The sequence below is a fragment of the Cheilinus undulatus genome, linkage group 22, assembly GCF_018320785.1.
Source record: "Cheilinus undulatus linkage group 22, ASM1832078v1, whole genome shotgun sequence".
Taxonomy (NCBI): domain Eukaryota; kingdom Metazoa; phylum Chordata; class Actinopteri; order Labriformes; family Labridae; genus Cheilinus; species Cheilinus undulatus.
Genome location: NC_054886.1, coordinates 26,781,317 through 26,803,293, shown reverse-complemented (window position 1 = coordinate 26,803,293; position 21,977 = coordinate 26,781,317). Strand labels below are relative to the sequence as shown.

The window sequence follows — 21,977 nt, the reverse complement described above, 5'->3', positions numbered from 1 at the left end:
ACTCAAAAAGTCATGGATGGATTTTCATGAAATTTTCAGGAAATGTCAGAAATGGCATAAGGAAGAACTGATTAGATTTTGGGACTGATCCGGATCACCGTCTGGATCCAGGAATCTTTTAAAGGATTCTGTACTATTGGGAGATAGGGCTAATGGCAGAGGTCTGCGCTGTTACCACTTTACACCAGGAGATGGCGGACATGAGTAACTTATTCAAAGTTTTGGAGTTTATAGAGTTTGAAAGACACACGCTGGTTGAGGAGACGAGTCCGAGCGTAACAGAGAGAAAGACAGCGAATTGTGGTGAGAATACTCACAATGCTGGGAGGAATAGAGGATAGAATAGAGGAATATTCACCCTCTGCCATGACTTTTAGTCGTCCGGTGCGACCATGGGTGCTTCCACCATGACAGTCCACACAAAGCGAAGCCAGTGCCTTGCCTCACCGTGTCTCCACTCCACCAGGGAGAATCTGGTGAATCCAGGAACGTTTTTAAAGGATTCTTCACTATTGGGAGATAGGGCTGATGGCGGAGGTCTGCGCTCTCCGAGTGCTTTTCTAGTTTTCATTGCATTCATCTCAGATTCTTCTACTTTATTTTCAGACATCTATGCACATCATGGCTTAGCTCGGGCGTCTAACATTACTTTTGTAATCATTTTTGTGTCCCCTCCACATTGTAAACATTACCAATAAAAAGGTTATTATGTTTTAAGAGAAGGGGTTCACATTTAAAAAAAAAAAAAAACATTTAATGTACGAAGGCAAAAATAAATACAATTTATTTTTGTTGCTTTGATAAGAGTGATTATTATTCAGGTTATAAATAAAACATGGTTGTCCCAGCTTCACTTTTAAATGGACCATGATTTTGCTGACCTCCCAGAAAGTTCTCCTCCACATAAACAGCCTTGACTCTACCCAAATTAAAGGTTTTTACACCAGCATGTACAAAATATGAGCTTTAGACAATAGATGCAGCATTTCAATGTGCAATATCAATTTGACATTAACTAATTACTTTCTGGTCAGTGTTAGGCCATGCTGTAAATCTTTACTGAGCTGTATCAGGTGCTCAATGTCAAAAAATTGGACTGCAAACCTAGCCAAACTTTCCACTTAGCACTCAACAGTTGATATTTATTAGCATCCTACCTTCCTTAACTGTTTTCGCGCTCTCTCCTGTACGCGCATGCGTGTGTACGCGCATAGCTTGCTCTCCGTTTAACCTCCGAACAAGCGGCTGGAGGCGACTCAACACGGCCGCTTTCAAACCTCTTTCTCTCTCTCTGGTTCTCTCTCTCTCTCTTTCTCTCCTCGCCCCCTGCTCCCTCATCTTCCTCCTCCACCTCCCTCCCTCCTCTTCCTCCTACCTGATTCAGATCCGCTCCGACGCTATGCGTATGACCGCGTCTCTCTCTGCAAGGCGAGCACCACCGGAGAGACCCGCGCGCTGCTGCTGCTGCTGCCGCCGCCGCTGCCGCTGACCGCCGGCCCCGCGAGCACCAACACGCCGGCTGACGAGCGACCGACGCCGGGCAACAGGAGAGGGAGACACCGCCGCTGATTTAACCTCCGCGGGGGGAGAAGGAGGAAGACATTACCGGGCGAAGGTAAATAATAATCATATTTACCGACACACGAGAGAACAGAGGAGGTTTATTTGTGCAGAGGAGGAAGAGTAGGCGGTATTTTGATGAATATTACCGCATTTGTGACAGCTTAAATTGAATATTGATTTGTATTTTTGTCAACCGGCGAGCTCCCACGTTAGATACGGACGACAGCCTGTTGTGCACCGCTTTTATTTATTATTTTAAACCTAAAGCATCCAAAAGCGCAAACTAACACATTTAAAACCTAAAATACATGCAAAATATGCCCATTTTTGTTAAATTTACTGCAAAAGTTTGGTACTAGGAGATGCAGACAGGTTTTTGAATAACGTGTCCACATCGTAATCAAGGAAACGCACGCGCACACACACGTTCGCGCCCACCAGCCTGCACACTTCACTCTTACAGACACTTTTGATGTCTAATACCTCTGTATGCTAAAACACACATGAAGTATGATATTACAGTGTGCAAGAGCGCGTGCGTCAATGGGATGCATGCTCACGAGCCAATAACCGGCTGTTATTGCATGTATTAGTCCTTCTGTAATGAGCCATATGATCACCTCTGTTGTTGTCATCATTATCCTCCTAGTGTGTTTGCCCTTCATTTTCCCCATTCATCATCATCATCATCATCATCGTCTCTGCTCTATCACAATAAAAGTGTAAAAGCTCTGTTTCTCACAAACACAGGAAGGAGAAAAGAGGAACTGAAAAACAGAAGTCATTGTCTCTAACTGAAAGAGTGCAAAGAGGGAGGAAAATTAATAACAGTAGAAGAAGAAGAGGGCTTTGCACCTCAGCAGCCAAAAAATAAAACTCCTGCAAGCTTTCTACTAATCAATAATTCATCCCTCCATCTTTTCCAGACTCCTGGATAGAGAGAGATCGGCGAGAGTGTGGCGTCCCGGAGCCGGCTGTCCCATCCGTCATCCTCTCTTTCCTCCACTTAGCCGAGCTTTCACCTCCCGAAACTCCACTCTGTCCTCCTCCCACTCTCTTTTTTTTTAATCCAGAAGTGCTCCTCTCTTCCCCACCTGCGCCTCATCGCTCTCCCTGTCCTCTTCTTCGAGCTCGTCATGGCGTCCAAGCTGAATCCAAACGTCCTGTATGTGTCGGAGCACGGAGAGTCGCTGGGGTCGCCCCAGGCTGAATCGGAAAGGACTCATATTGTAAGTACAGTTCGGTTTATGTTAAACAGTAATACAGAAATAGGAAAAACACACTTTGATAACCGCATTTGTCCCTTGACAGAGAATAAGTTCCTGTGAAATACAGATGATGAAATGGTGCCGGATTTCCCCCATAATTTCAAGAAATAGCCTGTTAATTACACAGAATCAGAAAACAACATTATTCTGAAAGAAGTGCCCTTTTTTAGATCCAACCACTTGTCTCACTTGTCTGTGGGCCTTAGAAGAAATGTAGAAAAGTAATATCAAGCCTCTTTAGATTGTGTTATTTCTGACCTTTACACCTTAAACTGTGAATGTGGAATGATTTCACAAAGTTAAAACTAAAATTGTCCAAACAGTATAATTCCAGCAGAAGAAACAACCTTTTAAGTCCTACATCTGCCAGTTGTTTCACATGTGAACTTAATTTTACTCATTTTGAAGGAGATACTACTGATGTTTTACAGTAGCAATGAATGTCAGCACATAAAAGCTCCAAAAAGGGCAACCAGGGAGACTTGAGAGCTACACATAAATACTGTTCGGGAAGTCATAGGTCATAGTATATTTCCAGGCATCTTGAGCCGAAGTGCACCAGCTGGGCGTAAATAAAGTCGGCCTTTCCTTCCTACGTCCAACATAATGAAGCTCTGACCGACTTCAAGACTTAGATTTTTACTGAGTACAGCAACACTTCAACTCAACGTGTTTACATTTATCCATCCATTTGTGCACCGCTCATTGAGGGTTGTGGGGGGGCAGAGCCAACCCGGCTGTTGTTGGGCTAAACTGGTTGCCAGTCATATTGAGACAAACAACCAGGCACGCTTGCACTTCCGCCTCTGGCCAATTTAGAGTCACCAGCTCGGCAGGCCGAGGTACCTAAGCATGCACGGCAAGAACATCTGAAGAGGTCCTTGCTAGGATTTGAACCAGGAACCTTCTTGCTTTGAGGCAACCCCTGATTTGGCGTGCAGCCCTGTGCACCTTCAGTTAAAGAAAAATCTTATTATTTGGTCATCATTGACATTAGATAAAGCTTGTTGGTTGGTGAAAAGTACATGTCTGATGTTTGCTTGAAAAATAGATTCTTATGTCATTGAGTTTAATATTGTTCAAAGCGTGGATAGGTCTCCCATCATCGTAGACTTATATTCATCTTGAGCAGCATCAGCCCCTCTCCTCATAGGTTGTTTGCACGTGAGTGATCTTAAATGCCCGTTGGGGTTCAGGAAGTGGAGGACTGCCATTTGAATAAATGGAAACAGAGGAAAGTTAGTACTTTACCGCCCTAAATGGACCTGTACACTACATTTATCGTCTGAAAATTTTTACATACATTGAGTATGATCATGACACTTTACAAAACAGCGACTTTTCCATAGCTTGCGTTGAGGCCAGGGAATTTAATCCACTTTTGAACAGCCAAACTGGTACCAAATAAAGATCCGTTTGGGAGCCAACCAGCTCTACTGAGCTGAGCCAAATGATCTTGATCTCTATAAAGAGACAGATTTCCAACCACAACGAGTGATGTTGGGCGTTTTTCAGCTGAGGAAATACGGGTAAAATCAGAGTTTAAGGTGCTAAACAATGGCAAATCTGTACTCAACCAAACCGGACCATACACTCATCCAGGTTTTTTTGAGCCTTGCCTACTGCCGTTTCTCTGTGTTTAATGCTAATGTGCTTGGGAGAGTGGGGGTTGGAAGGGTCAGCTGTCTGATATGGAAATGGCAACTATGCTTTTATGGGCACCCGGCACGCCTTCCCAGGCTTGATCCAGTACACTGCATACTGGGTGCCGATGACCTGGTGGTCTGGTTTAGACGCAAGGGGCAACCAGGTGTGTCATGGAGGGGCCAGCTGGGAGAAAACCTGGAGCGATGAGGCTTGGGCTTGGCATAAGCCTGGAGGGTGGCCATCAGGAGGCCAGAGCAGTACAGGACCAAGGTTTACCTGGCAAGGTGCCGAACTGGCATACCTGACCTGACCACTGTACTTTGTAGACTGTAAGCTCTAGCTCAGGTTGTTAGTGATCCATTTGATCATATAGAGGCACTATTCTGATCCTTCTCTTTTGGGTAAACAAAGAGTGTGGATGAACCTGGTTCATGTTCATTTAAAAAAATGACAGTACACTGCTCCAATCAGGCACACTAAAGGAATTGCCTCTGAAAAGCTCAGTGAATGGGGCCTTCCTATCATCCTCCCTATGAGACATGGCTCTAATCAGTGTTTGAGCAGGCTAAAAAATGTTTCATGTCTTAGCATGCCTGTGGGATCCCATTCTTCTGTCAGCATTTGTCGCAAGTCAGCCAATGTGGTTGTGTTGGTCACTCTGACACAAACGGCTACCCAAGCCAATCCCATTAGTGTTCAATGGCGTTGAGATCAGGACTCCTGGTAGGTCATTCCATCCTTCCCACTCCCAAAGTCTGGATTTAGTCTCTGATAACACCACCTCTATAGGGGTGAGCGTTGTCATCTCGGAGGAGAGATTCCTGTCCCAGACTGTGGAGATGCAGAGTCTAACCTTGACACCTCTCAGCATTGAGATTGCCTCCAATGATGACAAGCCTCCTGTAAGGGTGATGCCGCCCGACACCATTGCACTGCCTCCACCAAAAGATGTTACTCTATTGGTCAGCAATCAGCTTAGTGTTCTCTTTGTCTTCTCAACACTTTGACCCGACGATCCAACTGTTGTCGGACTCATCGCTAAAGGAAATGTTCCTCCACATATTCCAGTTCTAGTGCCCATGTTGCTGACACCAGTGCAAACGGGCCTGACAGTGGAGGGCAGTCATGGCAGCCCTGAGACCGGATACCCGCTGAATGCAGTCTGTCCCGGATTGTCTTGGCAGAGAGCCGTCAGCCATATTGTCCTGCAAACCTTGGCTGCAATCAGATGCCTGGTTGGCAGCACCTGGGGGTACCAGCAGCTCTAAACAAGAGTCAATAGCAACAGCCAAATAAGCTTTTTGGCTTTGGCAGAGAAGATCTGGCTTATTTTTCATAGGGCAACCTACATACTCAGCTCTGCTACTCATCCCACGAATGCATTTTCCTTATAAATGTGGCTCCATTTAAAAGGGGAATAAACAGGCTTTTCAACGGTTTAAGATTTATTGCCAAGAAGCATTGTTACAACAAAGAAATAACCTACCAAACACAAACGTTCTTACTTTGTTGTGCTATGCTTTTTAGCTCTAATAATATAGTAAGCATTAGAGATGCACAGATGCATTAGTTTAACATCAGTATTGGCCCACATTTTGACCATCTGTCGTGTATCAATTTGAAGCTGGTATTTGGCATACCTGACCGCTGATTCAGAGATGAAGTGGATTATTGAGAAGGAGATGTGGCCTGTTGGATAAAATCGGATGGGTTTTCATGGTTAAAATGAGAGAAAATGGTTGAATTGTTGTGTTTCATCAAAAGAAGTAATAAAAACATCAGCATTGGCATCAGCTAAACTGCTTATTTTAACATCATTGATTGTTTTGTGGTGCCTCTCTTGTAATCATGGTCTCTGCAGATCATTTTCTAGTCAATAGAACAGCTGCAAGATTAGACGCAAGCCTTTCTTAACATGCATACAACAAGAAAAGGTCACCCAAATCATGTTGATAGATCTTTCCTCTAACCTTGCAAAGCAGATGGATACGCCTGTTTCCAGGCTAAAGTGCCAGTTTCATCAGAACTTGACAACATTTCTTCATTAAAAGAAGAACAAAGAACAGCAGTGAGTTGTTTTCTTTTCAAAACAGAAGTCTAGTACTGACATGTCTACAGTCGCCATGGTTCGCGTGATTCCCCGGTAGCTGCGCACGCACACCTCGGTTGCGGCTACGTCACATGTTTTGTTGCTCTGATTGGCCCGTAAACGTGACAGAAAAAATGTTCATCCAATCACATACTTGAGTTTTTTCAAAGGCCCTTTCCCAAACGCTTAGTATTGCAGGTTTTCCGGATGGATGTGTGAAACACGTCCATCTGGCATGTCAGGTTGCCTTTCCTCTACATTTAGTACCATTTAAATGTTTAAATCTGGTTGGTGAATAGCTGAAAAGTCAATGCTAGTGTGCCTTAAATATCTGCAAATGCATATTATCAGTAATTTTATGACAAAAATCTGAAATAAATGTACAATTTTCAGGCTGGAGAGGCGGGAGAAGAGTCATCAGACAGCGACGGGGAACAAGAAGAGACGTCACACAAGTTGATTCGTAAAGTTTCGACCTCGGGACAGATCCGAGCCAAGGTAGGACAGCACTAACTAAAGTGTAGGCATGTTTGTGTGGATTTGCCTAAAACCTGACAACCTGCTTTCAAAAGTATGCATATTTAACACAAGAGTGCCAGAAAACAGAATCACAGAATTTTATTTGACAACTGTTTGTGTCACCCTCTTTTTTATAGTTGTCTTCTTTTAAACTTGTGCTGCTTTGAGAAATTTTTTACTCTATGTATCAAAACAGGATTTCTTTAAGGTAAAAAGCCAGATTAGCAGACCAGGGAGGGATCAAATATTTAAGTGCAAAAAGAAAGTTCTGATCTTTTTCATCCACAATAGTAAACCCAATGAGACCAGCTCTTTCTGTTTTAACTCTACTAACACTTAAATCAGACCTGTTTCTTTCTGGTCACATTACTTCCTGCCCACTTCCCGTCTGAGCGTTTTCTTCTCTTACCATCGTGCTAGAGATGAGTTCTAAGTCTCTTAAAGCTGTGTGGTCTCTTTTACAGTAAAGATATTGACGGTGTGATATCAGCCTCTTACTGGCAAATCCACTCCCAAACACCAGTCTGCCTCATTATGTATTGATGAGCTTATTTCCTCACAGAGAAAAGCATTTTTTTTAACAATACATGCACATGACAACTGCTCAGGTTATTCTCATGGACGTGTTGAAATCGTCGGCCATTCCCTGCATTGACCGTCAACTATAAATCATGCACCGATCGATGGTGAGAACAGGATACCCGTCAAGCCATCCAATAATGGCACGTTTGTTCCTGGAGCACATAATGGGATTGGATATCAGTCTGGTATTGATTGGCTAATCTCATCGGACACTGCCGTAATGTAGTGTTGAGGTTGTTGTGCACAGCCGTATAAGAGTATGAGGACGCCATGGAGGGCTGCCATGGTTTAAAGCAAGAAACAGTAGAAGAGGATTCTAGAAGGCAGGTGTTATGAGAGGGTAACCTTTTTATCTTTTATGTTTGTTTTATTTCTGTGTTTATATGAACCAAAGCGGAAGACATAAATATTTAACATTAATATTAGTCTGGACATTTTTCTAGAGAAAATACCTTTTTTCTAAAGTAATCAGTAGACAAAGCCTTTACCACCCTGAACTCAACCAATCTAAAATCAATCTAAATCAATATAATGTGGCTGTTTTGAAAAAAACAAAAAAAACAAAAAAACATAAACATTAGTAACAGCACTATTTCCGTTAAGATAGGTCTCAACAGCTCAACAGCTCTTTTCAAGAATTTTTTGTATCCACCCCCTGACTTATACTTTTCATATCATTTTTCCTGAGTTGCTTGGAGTGTTCTTTTAATGTCATGGTGTAATAGTAGCCAGGAATACTGATGAACCAATGACTGGAACTTCCAGAATCAGGTGCCTTTATGCTACAACCACTTAAGACGCGCTCAGGCGATCCCCATTTCACTTACTATGAGACTACTTGCACCAGTTGGCTGGACCATTACATATTTTTTATTCATTGGCTTAACTTTGTAGAAATCAGTTTTCAAGTGTTTTTAGAATCTTTTTTTGTCAAAAACCCCAAATTATATTGACCATGATTGATTTATAAAATTAATAAAAGGTAAAAAATCCGAGGGAGTGAATACTTTATAGGCACTGCAGTAAAAATAACAAAAAAAGACATCTGAGAACAGCTCTAGCACCCACTTTTGGGTACTGACCCCCTGAGTTAGAACATTATTGATTTTTATACATTGAAAAATGCAGAGCATGGTCAACCTGCTACCTTACATAAGACAATTATAAAATATTTTCTCATACCGGAATGTCTTCATTAATAAAAGTAGACACAACTCAGGCAAGAAAAGCTCAAAATATATGGGTTCAACTGCTAAATCCACGTAGATATCATTATACGCCGATGATATTGTTATATCTTTGAGATAACAAAATAAATCAGCTAATTTTGTGTCGATTTTTTTTATTGACCGTGAAGGTTGTTGAAATTAGTAGCTGTAAATCAAGTCTGGCCGTTCTCTGATTGGTACGTTTACGTTTCTGTGAGTGTATAATCCAGACAGTGTTTGTGTGTTGATAGGATTAGGTTTACCTACAGTCATGTGACTTAGATCAAGCTCTTCAGGATTATTCTTTAGTATCAACAATGGCCTGAGCAGATTAGGGGGTCTGTGCCCCTTTGTTTTCTTGTGTACATGTTTTTAGCGTGTAATCAGCAGTGAAATGTTTCTACATTCACATTAAAACCCCCTCCATGCTCCCCCTGCCTCTGCTTATTTTGTCCCCTGTCTGTTCCCGTACTTGTTAGAGCAGCAGCCTTTTAGCGCACTTGTTAAGACGGCGCTAATTCTTATCAGCTGTGACATGACACCTCGACACTATTAGATTAATTCAGTTTCTCACCCACAAGTCCCTAAATAATTATACAGATGTGGTGATAGCTCTCTGAAGACGGGAGTTCATGTTTCTGTAATTAAATATCTTTGGGTTTGGAGAAGAGCTTTTTGATACTTGGGGGCTCTCATATTTAAAACTGAATGTTTATTGGTTTTAATTAAAATGGAGTTCTTATTGAAACTTGATCTATTTTTTATGCAGTATCATGTTTAAGAAATGACACTGAAACTCAGTAGAAATTTACAACCCTGCCCTATCAAGCTTAAATTGGGTATGCAAATACTCACACTGTGCTTTACAACCTCACTGTAACCAAAGGGAAATGATATTGGAGATTTGTTTATTGGCTGCTTCGTGTAATGCCATTCACTGGACTGATTTAGCATTTTTCTGCTCTAAGAGTGGATTCCTGTCTTTGTATTTTTGTAAGATGTATTTGGAGATCAGGCTTGAGGTGAAATTCTGCTTTATTTTTTAGTTTGGCACCGATCTCTTTGAAAAACTGGTTAGAAACCCTTCCATACAGGAAAAATATGGAGCATGTAGCCTAAGGTTGGCAACATGTTTGATAAATTTCAATACTTTTTGATACTATAAAGATATTTTGATGCTTTACAACGATACAGTATTCATTATATTAACACTAGATGGTTTTGAAAAGTCAGCTACCTTATGAAAAACTTCACACCTGCAGTCATACACTGCCTATGATAAGTATTTTATTGGTTTCAGAAATGAATCATGGTTGATATAATTAGTTTTATGACAGAAAAGCTAATTATTTAATATCAAAAATATGTCATGTAAAACAAGTGACTGTATAAATATCCTCCCCTTTAAGCCAGTATTTAGTAGATTATCTTTGGCTGTAATCACAGCGCTGAATCTGTGTGGATGCTGCAATTTTACTCCATTCGTCTTTGTAAAACTGCTCAAGCTCTGTCAGGTTGCACAGAGTCGGCTGTGAACAGTCCCTGGGTCATTGGGTTCGGGTCATTGTCCTGCTTGAAAATACATAGTTCTCTTGCAGACTGAATAACGTTGTCCTCCATTATTTTCCTGTATTTTGTCACATTCACATTACCGTCCATCTTTACAAGCCTTCCAGGGCCGGCTGCTGAGAAGCATCCCCACAGCATGATGCTGCCACCACTGTCCTTCGCAGTAGGGATGTGCGGTTTTTGATGTCTGTCAAACATAGCACCTTATCTGGTGGCCACAAAGCTCCATTTTGGTCTCATCAGACAATAACTTTCTCCCACTTGACCATGGAGTCTCCCACATGCCTTTTGGCGAGCTCTAGTCCAGATTTAATAAGTTTTCTTCAACAATGTCTTTCTCTTTGCCCCTTTCTCATTAAGCTTTGACTGGTGAAGAACCTGGGCAACAGTTGCAGAGTCTCAGTCATGTCAGCATGTCACCATTTCTTGATGATGGATTTATCTGAACTCTGAGGGGTTTTCAGTGCCTTGGAAGTTTTTTTGTATCCATCCCCTACTTATACTTTTTAATAACCTTTTCTTGGAGTTGCTAAGGGTGTTCTTTTGTCTTCATGGTGTAATGGTAGCCAGGAATACCCATTTATATTACTTCTAAGATGTGTTTTAACTTTGACATTGAAGAGTTTTTTGTAATCTTTTTTGCTCGAAATCCAAATTCTATTGGCCATGATTGATTTATATAATTAATAAAAGGGTTAAACATCCAAGGGGGGTGAATACTTTCTTTCCTTGAGTAAAAAAATCTATACTTATTGTGCATATTTCCTTTCCATAGCTATCATGTGCATTTTAAATAGTGTGCAGAAGCTTGACCGTTTATCTGTAGCAGTATCATCAGTCAACAAGGGATCAAAAGGTTAAAAACAGTAATCTAAAAGTAAAGAATTGCTGGGAATAAATTGCATCTGCAAGCCTTTCGAATGGTCAGTAAATGTGGAGCAAAGGTTAAGCTAAATTTGAATAAAAGGAAATATATCATGCTCCTTGTTCCTCTGATATTTTGTCTTAGCAACAAACCAAATATCATCAGAAAAACAGCGATCATGCCATGTTTACAAACCCCAGCAACATTTATTCAGCATAATCAAATACGTGACTTCTCTTTAAAAAGGAGAGAACAACTCAGCTCTAATCTAATTTTACACCACATTAATAGTTAACCTTAATGGTTTGGCCTGCTTTTATAACAGCCTGCACTCATCCCACTTGACTGTCCACTTAAGTTAAGGGTCTAAATTTAGTTAAAGGGAGGTTCTCATAAGGATAGAAGCCAACAAGTGCCATTTCCATAAATCCAGAGAACATGCTGCAACTCTACATATAAACTCCAATCAATACGTTACATTATACCTGGATATATGATGCTTTATGGTTTCAGAGCGTAATTCAGGTGTTGCATCTGTTGCATCTGTACGTTTTTGTCACGTTGTTTTTTCCATTGAAACATATTGTAGTGAATGTACATGTGACTCAGACGTTTTAAGGAACAAATAATGCTTAATTCATACTTTAAAGTTCTGTTCTTTCTCCAGAAACTGTTGATGAAGGTCTTTAGGTGTCAGTTTAACCGTCTTCCTCAAACAGATTGTGCTCTCGACCTTTGACTTCTGTTTCTCTTTCTTCTTTTCGTCCTTCTCCCTCTTTTCTACCTCCAGGCTCAGTTACATAAGGTTTCACACTCTTTCTTCTTCCTTCATTTTTCCCATCATCCTCTTTTCCTCCTCCTCCACCTCCTCCTGTTTGCGCTGCTCTCATTTACTGTTCGGAAAAAATAAAGAGACACAGGAATAGAATGAGGCGGAAGAGCAAACGGCTTCGGTGAATTGTGTGTTTGTGATTTGTGTGTGGCCCTACTGCTGTGGCTTTGAGTAGGCCGATCACGGCGGCTGTAATGAAGGTGCACGTTAAAATACACGCTAACGGACACACAGAGAGCAGGGCAGTCCCTTCATTATGGTTTTTCCATGGGAGACGTGAGGGTACACAACACATCCCCTCCCCTTATTCTGCCTTTTTATCTCTGTCTCTCCAACTGACTTATTGTTTCTAACGCACTTATTCATTTGCTTTATTGTATTTCCTTGTTTTCTTTACATACATCTGCTCTGCACTGGTTAATTAATTACTTTATATTACATTTTTGAATTTATAGGTATTTTTCAGATGGTTTTAATTCTCAGGCATCACTTTAATTTACTACCCTTTAAAGCCATTAAGGACAAAAATGTCCACTTCCAAAAAACTGCCATAAAAACTTGACAGATTAATATTTATTTCTGCTTTTTTTTTTTTTTGCATAAATCTCTTAAACAACTTCAGCTGTGCTCAAAACTACCAAACATCCAATCATTTTGAGGATTTTAACCCTTTCAGTGCCAGTTTGATTACTTAAAGTCAATGTTGTTTTTTAATCGGGTTGCTACACAAAAACCAATAATTCATCGAAGTCAATATTTTGGCTAATCTTTGACATATTCAGGACTGATTTAATGCCCCCCCCCCCAACATTACTTATAAATAATGACTGTTTTGTGTGGGTTGTTTTTAGAAATAATATGACCATTCTGTAATCAAACTGGCATTTAAAGGGTTAAAATCCTTATAATTATTCAATAATCAATTGTTTTGATCAGAACTGAAGTTGATCAAAAGATTTGACCAACAAAAGCAGATAAAATATATTAGGTATACTTATTTTATTGCCATTTTTGGAAGTGGACGTTTTGGTCCTTAATGACTCGAAAGGGTAGTAAAATTTAAATCAGATGCTACACAAAAACTAATAATGCATCAAAGTCAATATTTTGGCTAATCATTGACATATCCAAGCTGGATTTAGAAATAATGCCCCAGCCATCCAACAGTTGGTTTGAGGAAGATATCACATTTTTTTGCTTTTTTTTTTTTAAATTAAAAAACAACATTAACTTTAAGTAATCAAACTGGCATTTTTGGTATTAGTTTGGTAGTAGTTTTGAGCACAGCTGAAGTTGTTTTAGAGATTTATGCAAAAAAGCAGAAATAAATATTAATCTGTTAAGTTTTTATAGCAATTTTTTGGAAGTGGACATTTTTGTCCTTAAAGACTTCAAAGGTTAGTAAATTTGTTTCACAGTGTTTCCCTGGCATATAAGAGCAATTGAAAATTTTCCTAGAAAGAAACTTTGTTGCAAAAAATTAGACCATATGCGCTAACGCAGCCAAAATGGTGAGCAGAGAAAGAGGAAAAATTTGCCCAAATGGAAAAAAAATGTCCCTAGTGATGCCTGAGGGTTGAACAAATGCAACAATACCTGGAAACAGAATAGAAACTCCAAACATATTTGGATGATTGATGATTGGATGATCATTTTTACAAAAATGTGTATTGCACCGCACCCTCTTAAGACAACAGAGCGCGCTATTTTCAGAGCTCTAGAGTACCTCCTGAGTTGAAAATCTGCACTCCCCCCTTAATGGTAGACCACGCATTACCACATACAGGAAGTGAGCGACGTAGTGGACGACTTCACGCATGGTGCAGAAGTGTTTAACATAAAAACAACAACAGTATGTATATTTTTTCTGAATGTTTACTACTTCTGGAATTTTCATATCTTATCATTTCTTCTTGCTATTTTATTTTCTTCTGTTTTTACTTTGCCTCAAGTCTTTTATTGTGGTTTTTTTTTTTAATGTTTTATGCCAAACTTTAGAGCACTTTGGTTGTTGTTTTTAATTTAGCTGCATGACTAATTTTGGACTGGATTGGAAGTGGAGTATTGATAAATCTCCACTTTTGCTGCTTCTGGATGAACACCTTCCTTCTGAAATAGCAGCACCACCTCAAATTATATAACCAGTCATATTTCTGGAGTTTCGAGTGGTGACCGACAGGTAACACTACCTTTTTTTACTCTTATTTTTTCATTCCCGTGGACTTCCTGCGCTGTGCTTTGGAATCGAACCCCCACTATATTTGTTCTTTTTTATCTCCATCTCGCTCCCAGAGCAGAAGTCTGTGTGGGTGTTCACTGCAATGGAGATGAGGACGAGTTATGGATGTGTGCGTGTGAGTGGGACGGTAAACAGAAATGGCTTGAGGAGAGTGCATGAGCGTGTGGGATTTTGTTTTGTGTATGTGTGTGCGCTTTGATTTATGCCCTGGGCTTGATGTGATACAGCTGCAACAGTGTGTGGGTCAATACTGAGAGGGAGAGATGGAGAGAGATGAGGAGAGAGACAAAGAGGAGAGAATTAGTGAGTAGATGGAGTCAGAGTGGAAAGTAGCAAAGAGAGACAGAGTTATATAAGACATCCATACAGCACACAGCCGGTTCTGATACCAAGCTTTACCCTCACATTTACCCTCACCACAGGTTGGCACGACTGCAGAGGAGGCGTCATAACTATTTAAGAAGTTTTGTTGAGGCACTTGCATCAAACACATTAGAGCTGAAAGCACCCTAACACACTTTCTACACTATAAAGCATTCCAAAAACAGCTTTACTCTTTTAATTTAGCTTTTACTTAAACCAAAAGAAGTAAACTGATGTTCATTTCAAAGAAAGTTACCCCTTCAAAGTTATAGAAAACTATTCAAAGAGAGGGACCAAGATAAACATCTGCGTTTGTTAGCTTGATGCTAACGTATAATGGAAATATCCAATAATAGGCTTTAGTGGTGAGCAGTAGACTGGTATTAATGTGGTCACTGGTACTTTTATTTCCTGGAGTTTTTCAGCACAACTTTCATCGTTTAAACATCTGTTGTGTTGTCGTGCACTTATGAGTGAAATGCCCAACCTTTTTGACATGTTGGTAAAACAGTGGTTCCCAACCTGGGGTCCAGGCACCCTTGGGCAGGCACCAAATATCTCAGTGGGGCATGGACCAGGGTTATTATAGTTAACTAAAACTAACTGAATAACTAAAACTAAAATGTAAAAATCATTTTAGTTAACTAAAACTAAATAAATACTAAGATTTTAAAAAATGAAAGCTAACTAAAACTAAATTCTGTGCTTAGAAAACTAAACTAAACTAATATTAAAGAAAAAAACTCCTTAGTTTTAGTATTTGACAGCAGCAAAATGACTGACATGTACGCCCAAGCCTGGAGAGAGCAAATCACTAGATTTGATTGGAGAAGACTTCACACAGTGGTAATTTTTGGTTTCCGATATTGCTGAAAAAACTAACACTAAAACTAAAAAATACTAAACTAAATCGAAAATATAAAGTAAACTAAACTAGCAACCTAGCAGGAAAAACTAAATGAAAATAAACTGAAATGTAAAACAAAAGATGAAAATGAAATAAAATAAAAACTGATGAAAAACCTAAAATTGTTATAACATGGCTTGGACCCTAAATTAACTTAAACGGAAAAGAAAGGAGAATTAATACATTTTTGTTGAAAAAAGTCACGACTTTTAAGGAAAATACCCACAGTTTGAGATTACAAATTTGTATTTTCACAGAAAAATCCAACTTAGAATTTCAGTGTTTAAAAAAGTATAAATTTACAAGAAAAAAATTGAAATTTTCAAGTTTAGAAAGTCTTAAACTTTTACACTAGAAACTCCAAAATTTCCAGGTTTTTAAAGTTGCAAATTTACAACAGTTTAAAGGACAAAAAGACAACAAAACTGAAAAAAGTGGCAGATAAAGAAAGTGTACTTGTTTTGCACAGTGTTTATCAGTTTTTCTTGGGCTTTAACACAGGCTATATGCTGGAAATAATCTCCTCGGTTGTCTTGAACCAAGTGCAAAAGGGATTTTTTAAAATCTCCAGTACAACCATTTAAACAGTGGTTGGAATACTAGAGGTTTGTTTTAACTCATGACTAGCTTGTTTTATGTCAAAGATAATTCAAGGAAATGGGCTGCGGCTCTGATCGTGGTCAAAAAAGCAGCTGTAAACACTGTAGCTCGGCACAGTTGCTGCTGTCTCTGCTATAGCTCAGTTTATTTAAGGACAGACACATTATTTACAACAAGTTCTTCACAGTAAATATCCCCACTCTTAAGACTTTTATTGGGATTAGCCACATCAGGAACTGTGGATCAGCTTTAGACACTCCACAGAAAAGAAACGTTACAAACTACAAGTACCGAGAACTTAACATACAGGCCTTTAAACACATCTGTCTTGGATCACATGCATGACATGAGCTGGGTTTCACTTCACAAGCTTGTTTTAGGAGGGGGTTTTAGCACCTAAACATGAATTTAATTTAGCAATATTGTGGTTTAACTTGTTGCAAAATGCTAGCTGACATGTTTAGCATCACTTTGTGCTCATTTTAGCTGAAGAAACAATTCTACTCAGCCTTGTTTGCTTTCTTCTTCTCATATTTAATACCAGTTACACTACCACAAAAACCACCCCGCCCACACCGTACCCCTCCTCATACTGTACCATTTACAGTTCTATACCTTGCTGAAGCAAATAACCATCAAAGGATACATGTTTTAATACCACAGCAGCAAAAGTAGCAGTCCTAGTTATGCAATGACATAATTCTTGTTTAAATGTAGGCTGACTCCTGTATGCTGTCTGAATTTAAACATGTGTAATATATAATGTAAGCACCTCCAACATGACTGCCTGTATGTTATAGATAATCCATAGTAAAGCAGCTAATGTAACATGATCCACACTGGACACAGTGTATACTATTGATTTGCTATAATGAAATTACTGTACATGGCTGTTAATCATACACACACCAGTGCGTTCAGCCACACACAGAGATTATGAACAGAGTCCGTCTGTCTCTCTGGCTGACTCTGTTTGTTAACTGGAGCCGCCAAACTGATTTTCTATTGATTTGACCTCGTGTTCCCCCAAGTCATTCCAGTTTCTTGACAGAGAAATGACAAATATAGATGAAACCGAATCAGTCATTTAAAATGGTACTTTTGATAAAACTGGCTCCTTATGATGGCCAGTAAATGACCAGCTCCTTTAAAAAACCATCCTGCTTTCACTTAGTGGCAGACGTGAAATATTTCCTACACATTTTAAAGAAATAATATATGATAGGATGGATATGTGATTTCTTTTTTAAGTTTGCTGGGTAAAAATGTAGACCACAAACATTCTCAAATTAAATTACTTTCTCTTTTATTAGAATAAATAAACATTTAAATGTTCAAATGATAAATTTGACTGCAACCTTGTCAAAAATATTGCTTAAATAAAAATAAAAAGTGAACTTCATTGAAGCACTATCACTCAAAAATAGTTTAAAGTCCCTGTGAAGGGATAAAAAAATCTTCATTTTTGGTTTGTTGTATGACAGGCCACAGTGTTATGAACCACCAGGCCAAATTTCAGTCTTAAAAAACATCTCTAAGTTTAAAATTAAGCTTCAAAATCTGCTTTAGGATGGTGTGGGCATGCCCATTGAATGAAGCCACGCCCACTCACAAAAAATGCTATGACCTGACTGGAGGTATCATCTGTCTGATATGCTGCTATATGCTAACTCTCTTTTAAAAACAAAAAACACCAGAGAAACAATCACATTTGCAGGCGGTTTTGCACTAAAATTTCTGTTTCATATTTTTATCCTGTATTTAACTCTTCAGGCATTCCTTATACTTAATTTTCTGAGTTATGTAAAGTTATGTCTCTTGTTACGTTGGTGCTGAAAAACTCAGTTTCCTTGTTTCTCTTAAAAAAGACTTTAATTGTGAGATTTGGCAGGAAGAAACCCCGGATACCCTGGATACTGAACTTTAGTAAGGCAATGCTAACAGACAGGAGAGATTGAACTGTGGTTGCTTTGAGAGAGACAAAGCCACAGTCTGCTTCTTTTAATTGTCCAGGACTAAAGATAAGTTAAATATGGATTTAAACACACCTTCAGCAGGTAAGAATTTTGTTCCTGCTTCATCTGGTTCAAGTGAAAAATAGACAAGCACTCCAGCACTTAGCCCGCCCCCTTACCTTATGGTGAACTCTGGCTAGAGTGCAGCTGTCTGGCTCTGTGCCAGGGAATAATAATAGCTGCAATGATATAAATCACAGAGCATATCAGTCCAGTCTGTTGTTAGTTGACTCCACTGCCTTCATTTAAGATTTACAGTTAATTCAATGCTGTTATTCACTGTGAGGTAAATTTGTGACTTCTTCCACCCAGTATACAAACTCCTTTGTTAAGCAGTTAAGCAGATACAGGACCAATTTTGAACCAATGCATTTGAGCATCCTTCCCAGCCTTTCCAAGATGAGTAGAGCTGTTATATCACTTTTGATGGAGGCATTAAAGAGGAATCCATTTTTGTGATGTTTAACATCTCCTTTCACTTCCAATTTTTGTATTTTTTCATCTTCTCTTTGTCTTTATCTTTTGTACCCATTCCTATTCAGATTTTTTCTTTTACTGCCGCCACCTGGTTCTGCTTTATCCCTCCTGCCTTGATCTCTACCTGCTTCCTCCGTCCTCTTTGACCTCTGTTGATCATCATCCTCCCTGTTTCCTTTCATCCTCTTCCCCCTTCATCTATTTGCTCCATCTAGCTCCGGTTCTCTCTTATAAAAGTCCATTTTTTAGTACTCTGATTCTTTGTGTCCTTCTTTGTTTCATTCAGCTTCTGTACAGCCTCATGATTGAGCATACTTCCGTCTTTAAAAAGATTGATCAATTTCAGTCAGACAAAACAGCATGAAACAAGCTTTTATGGGTTTTTACTGTCAAATAATCAGTTTTAGAGCCAATCTGGATGAAAAATAAAAGATGATAAAGTTAGGACAGTACATGATATATGTTTATGTGAAGTTTTTAAACATACTTTCTGACTCTTTATAACTTTAAGGGTTACCAAAACTACATTCAGCCCCAATTCCAGAAAAGTTGGGACACTGTGTAAAATGTAAATAAAAACAATACAATGACTGTCAAATCTCAGAAACCCATATTTTATATAGAACATAAACAACATCTGTAAACGTCTGAGAAGTGAGGAGGCCAGTTGATGGTGTTTTGGGAGGGGAATGTTGTCCTATTCTTTTCTGATGTAGGATTCTATCAGCTCAACAGTCCTGGGTCTGGACAACAGGTGGGTCGGTTCATCACCAAGACTCTCCTACTGTGAAGCCTTGATGTTGTGATGGGTGTGGTGTGTGGTTTAGCATTGTCTTATTGAAATAGTCAAGGCCTTCTCTGAAAGAAACATCTAGATGGGAGCATATGTTGCTCTAAAACCAATGCAGTGCCTTGTCCTTTTCTCACAGAGATTTCTTTTTCTTATGGACTCTAGATAGTGGAATACTCAAAGTCTTTGTTAAACGTACACTGAGAGACATTTTCCTGAGACTGTCCCATAATCTTTAGATTTTCACAGATTGGTGCCCATCTTTACTTCTGAAAGACTCTGCCTCTCTCAAATGCTCCTTTTATAACCAAACTGTCATGTTACCAAGCTGTTGCCAGTTAACCTAATTAATTGCTAAATTCGCCTCATGACTACCACTTACTTTTCCAGTCTTTTATACAGTGGTAGACATGAGCCTGTCCTTACTTTTTTAAGATGTGTTGCTGCCATCAAATTCAAAATGAGCTAATATTTTCATGAAATGTCTCCGTTTCAACATCTGAAATGTGAATTAAACATGGTTTTATGAGATTTGCAAACTATCACATACTGTTTCTATTTACATTTTACCCAGCGCACTTTTTTGGAATTGAGGTTGCTTACTCACTTTCTTTCCTCCATACCCGCTTACCTTTACCTCCCAATCCCATTTGTCCTTGTTCCTATGGCAGCTAAAGTCAAAAGCATCATTAGGCTTCAGCCTGAGACGGGCTATTAAGGAACGTGTTTGAGCATATTTGTTTGTGTCTGTGTGAGACAAAGTTGATGAGTTATCCACAGCGGCTGTGTCTGACATAGTGACACTCACTCTGGAAATGTGCTAATGATGAGGAGACAACAATATCTCCACTGTGTGCGTTTGTGTGACTGAATAGTTGTGTGTTTGTGTGTGTGTGTGTGTGTGTGTGTGTAGTCGCTAATGAACTCATTTGTGCTCTCAATCTGCAGCAGATGTGAGCGTTTGTGTGCTTCCATCAATGAGTGAACACGTTACATTCTTGACAGGTGTGCGTTTGTTTTCGTGTAAGGAGCTGCTAACGCGTGTTAGCATTCATTGGATGTTGTGTTAGTGTGAGTGTGTGTCGTCGGCTGGTTAATGGAGACTGACAACAGAAAACATGAGTTGTGTCATGTTTGTCTCGTCTGCCTGAGCTGAGATCTTTTAAAGTGTCAGACCGAGGATTTTCTCCGCTCTGCTGATTCAGTTAGCCAAAGTTTTAGATTGTGCACAGAGTGGTGTAAGCTTACCTCTGTTTTTTATAAAATGTCTGTAGAGAGGTATTTTTACTCCAACTTTAACAAGTAAAGTTGCTTCTTGTGTTTTTTAGGATCATCAAACTTCTTGCTACTTCTCAGGTCAAGTCTGTTTCACTTTCAAAGAGCTGGAAATCCTTACGTTTGTGGATCCAAGGAAAGTTTTCCATCCATAAGTTTTACACATTTCGATTGTGCAGTTCTCTAAGTTCAAAATACCCGCCTTTTTTATATGAAAATTCGACTACTTTTGATACAGATGATCAAATCTGCCCTGGCTTAAAGTGGCTTTAAACTAACCACTGTTACCCATTATTGAAAAGAGCAACTTTAATGAAGCCCTCCACCACTAGCAGTTGCTGTAGCTTCAATTAATGGCCACTGTCTTCATACCGAAGCTTTCCACAGCTCCTTCCTGGACTTTAACATGAGAAGTTGTGGTTCGCATCTTGTAGTAGCATCTTGGTACAACAGTATTTTTAACTAGAAAATGGAAATAAAGTTGTATGTAGTCTGTTTAGGGCTACACTCATGTAAAAACTAGTCAAGAGAAGTGATGCACAACCAAATTAAGCACAATTTGAATCTGCAAAGAAGGAGAAAAGCTGGCGAAGCTAGCTGCTAACTTTAGCCGCACTCTACTCAGCACACCAGCCTGACATCATAGACTGAATGACACATTAAGCCCATGATGAATCTTCCTGTTTTCTGAGCATTTTCTCCCCTTCAGACTAGTCAATCAAATGCTATTTAAACTTACATTTAGCTGGATAATAGCTGCCTTGCTCTGCTCCTTTATTTTCTTACTTAAGGGATTTCAACACTGTTTGATTGCAAAATGCTAAAAATACATCAAAAAGACATCAAATGTAAGAAACATCTGATATGAAAAGCAAGAAGTTCTTAAACAGTTAAAAAGTTTAAGTGCAATATTTATTTTTCCCCCCACAGGAGTATTCATGATATAGCATGCATGAAATAACCCAAGAGCAGGTGTTTTATAGAGAGATGTGAATGATTTATTTTATAACCAAGACAAGAAGACTTATTTCAGGTTCAAACCACCAAAACAACGTACATACAAACTGTGTTTCCTGTTGTAATTTATAGTTTAAAAGCACACACCCTCCACCTTAACTACTATTAAAATGCACCCACATCTCTATGTGAGATCAAATAAGAGCCCTGCC

At 39.3% G+C, this 21,977-nt stretch overlaps 1 protein-coding gene across 2 annotated transcripts in view; it reads left to right on the top strand.

The window, feature by feature from the left end:
- Positions 1 to 1,247: 1,247 nt before the first annotated feature.
- si:dkey-172j4.3 (diacylglycerol kinase eta) overlaps positions 1,248 to 21,977 on the top strand; it is a 117,535-nt gene continuing 96,805 nt past the window's right edge. For both annotated transcript variants that reach the window (XM_041779314.1, XM_041779313.1), the window contains exons 1-3: positions 1,248 to 1,615; positions 2,490 to 2,792; positions 6,961 to 7,065. In XM_041779314.1, coding sequence (XP_041635248.1) covers positions 2,700 to 2,792; positions 6,961 to 7,065 — 198 coding nt within the window. In that variant the 5' untranslated portion in view covers positions 1,248 to 1,615; positions 2,490 to 2,699. The remainder of the gene's footprint in view (positions 1,616 to 2,489; positions 2,793 to 6,960; positions 7,066 to 21,977) is intronic.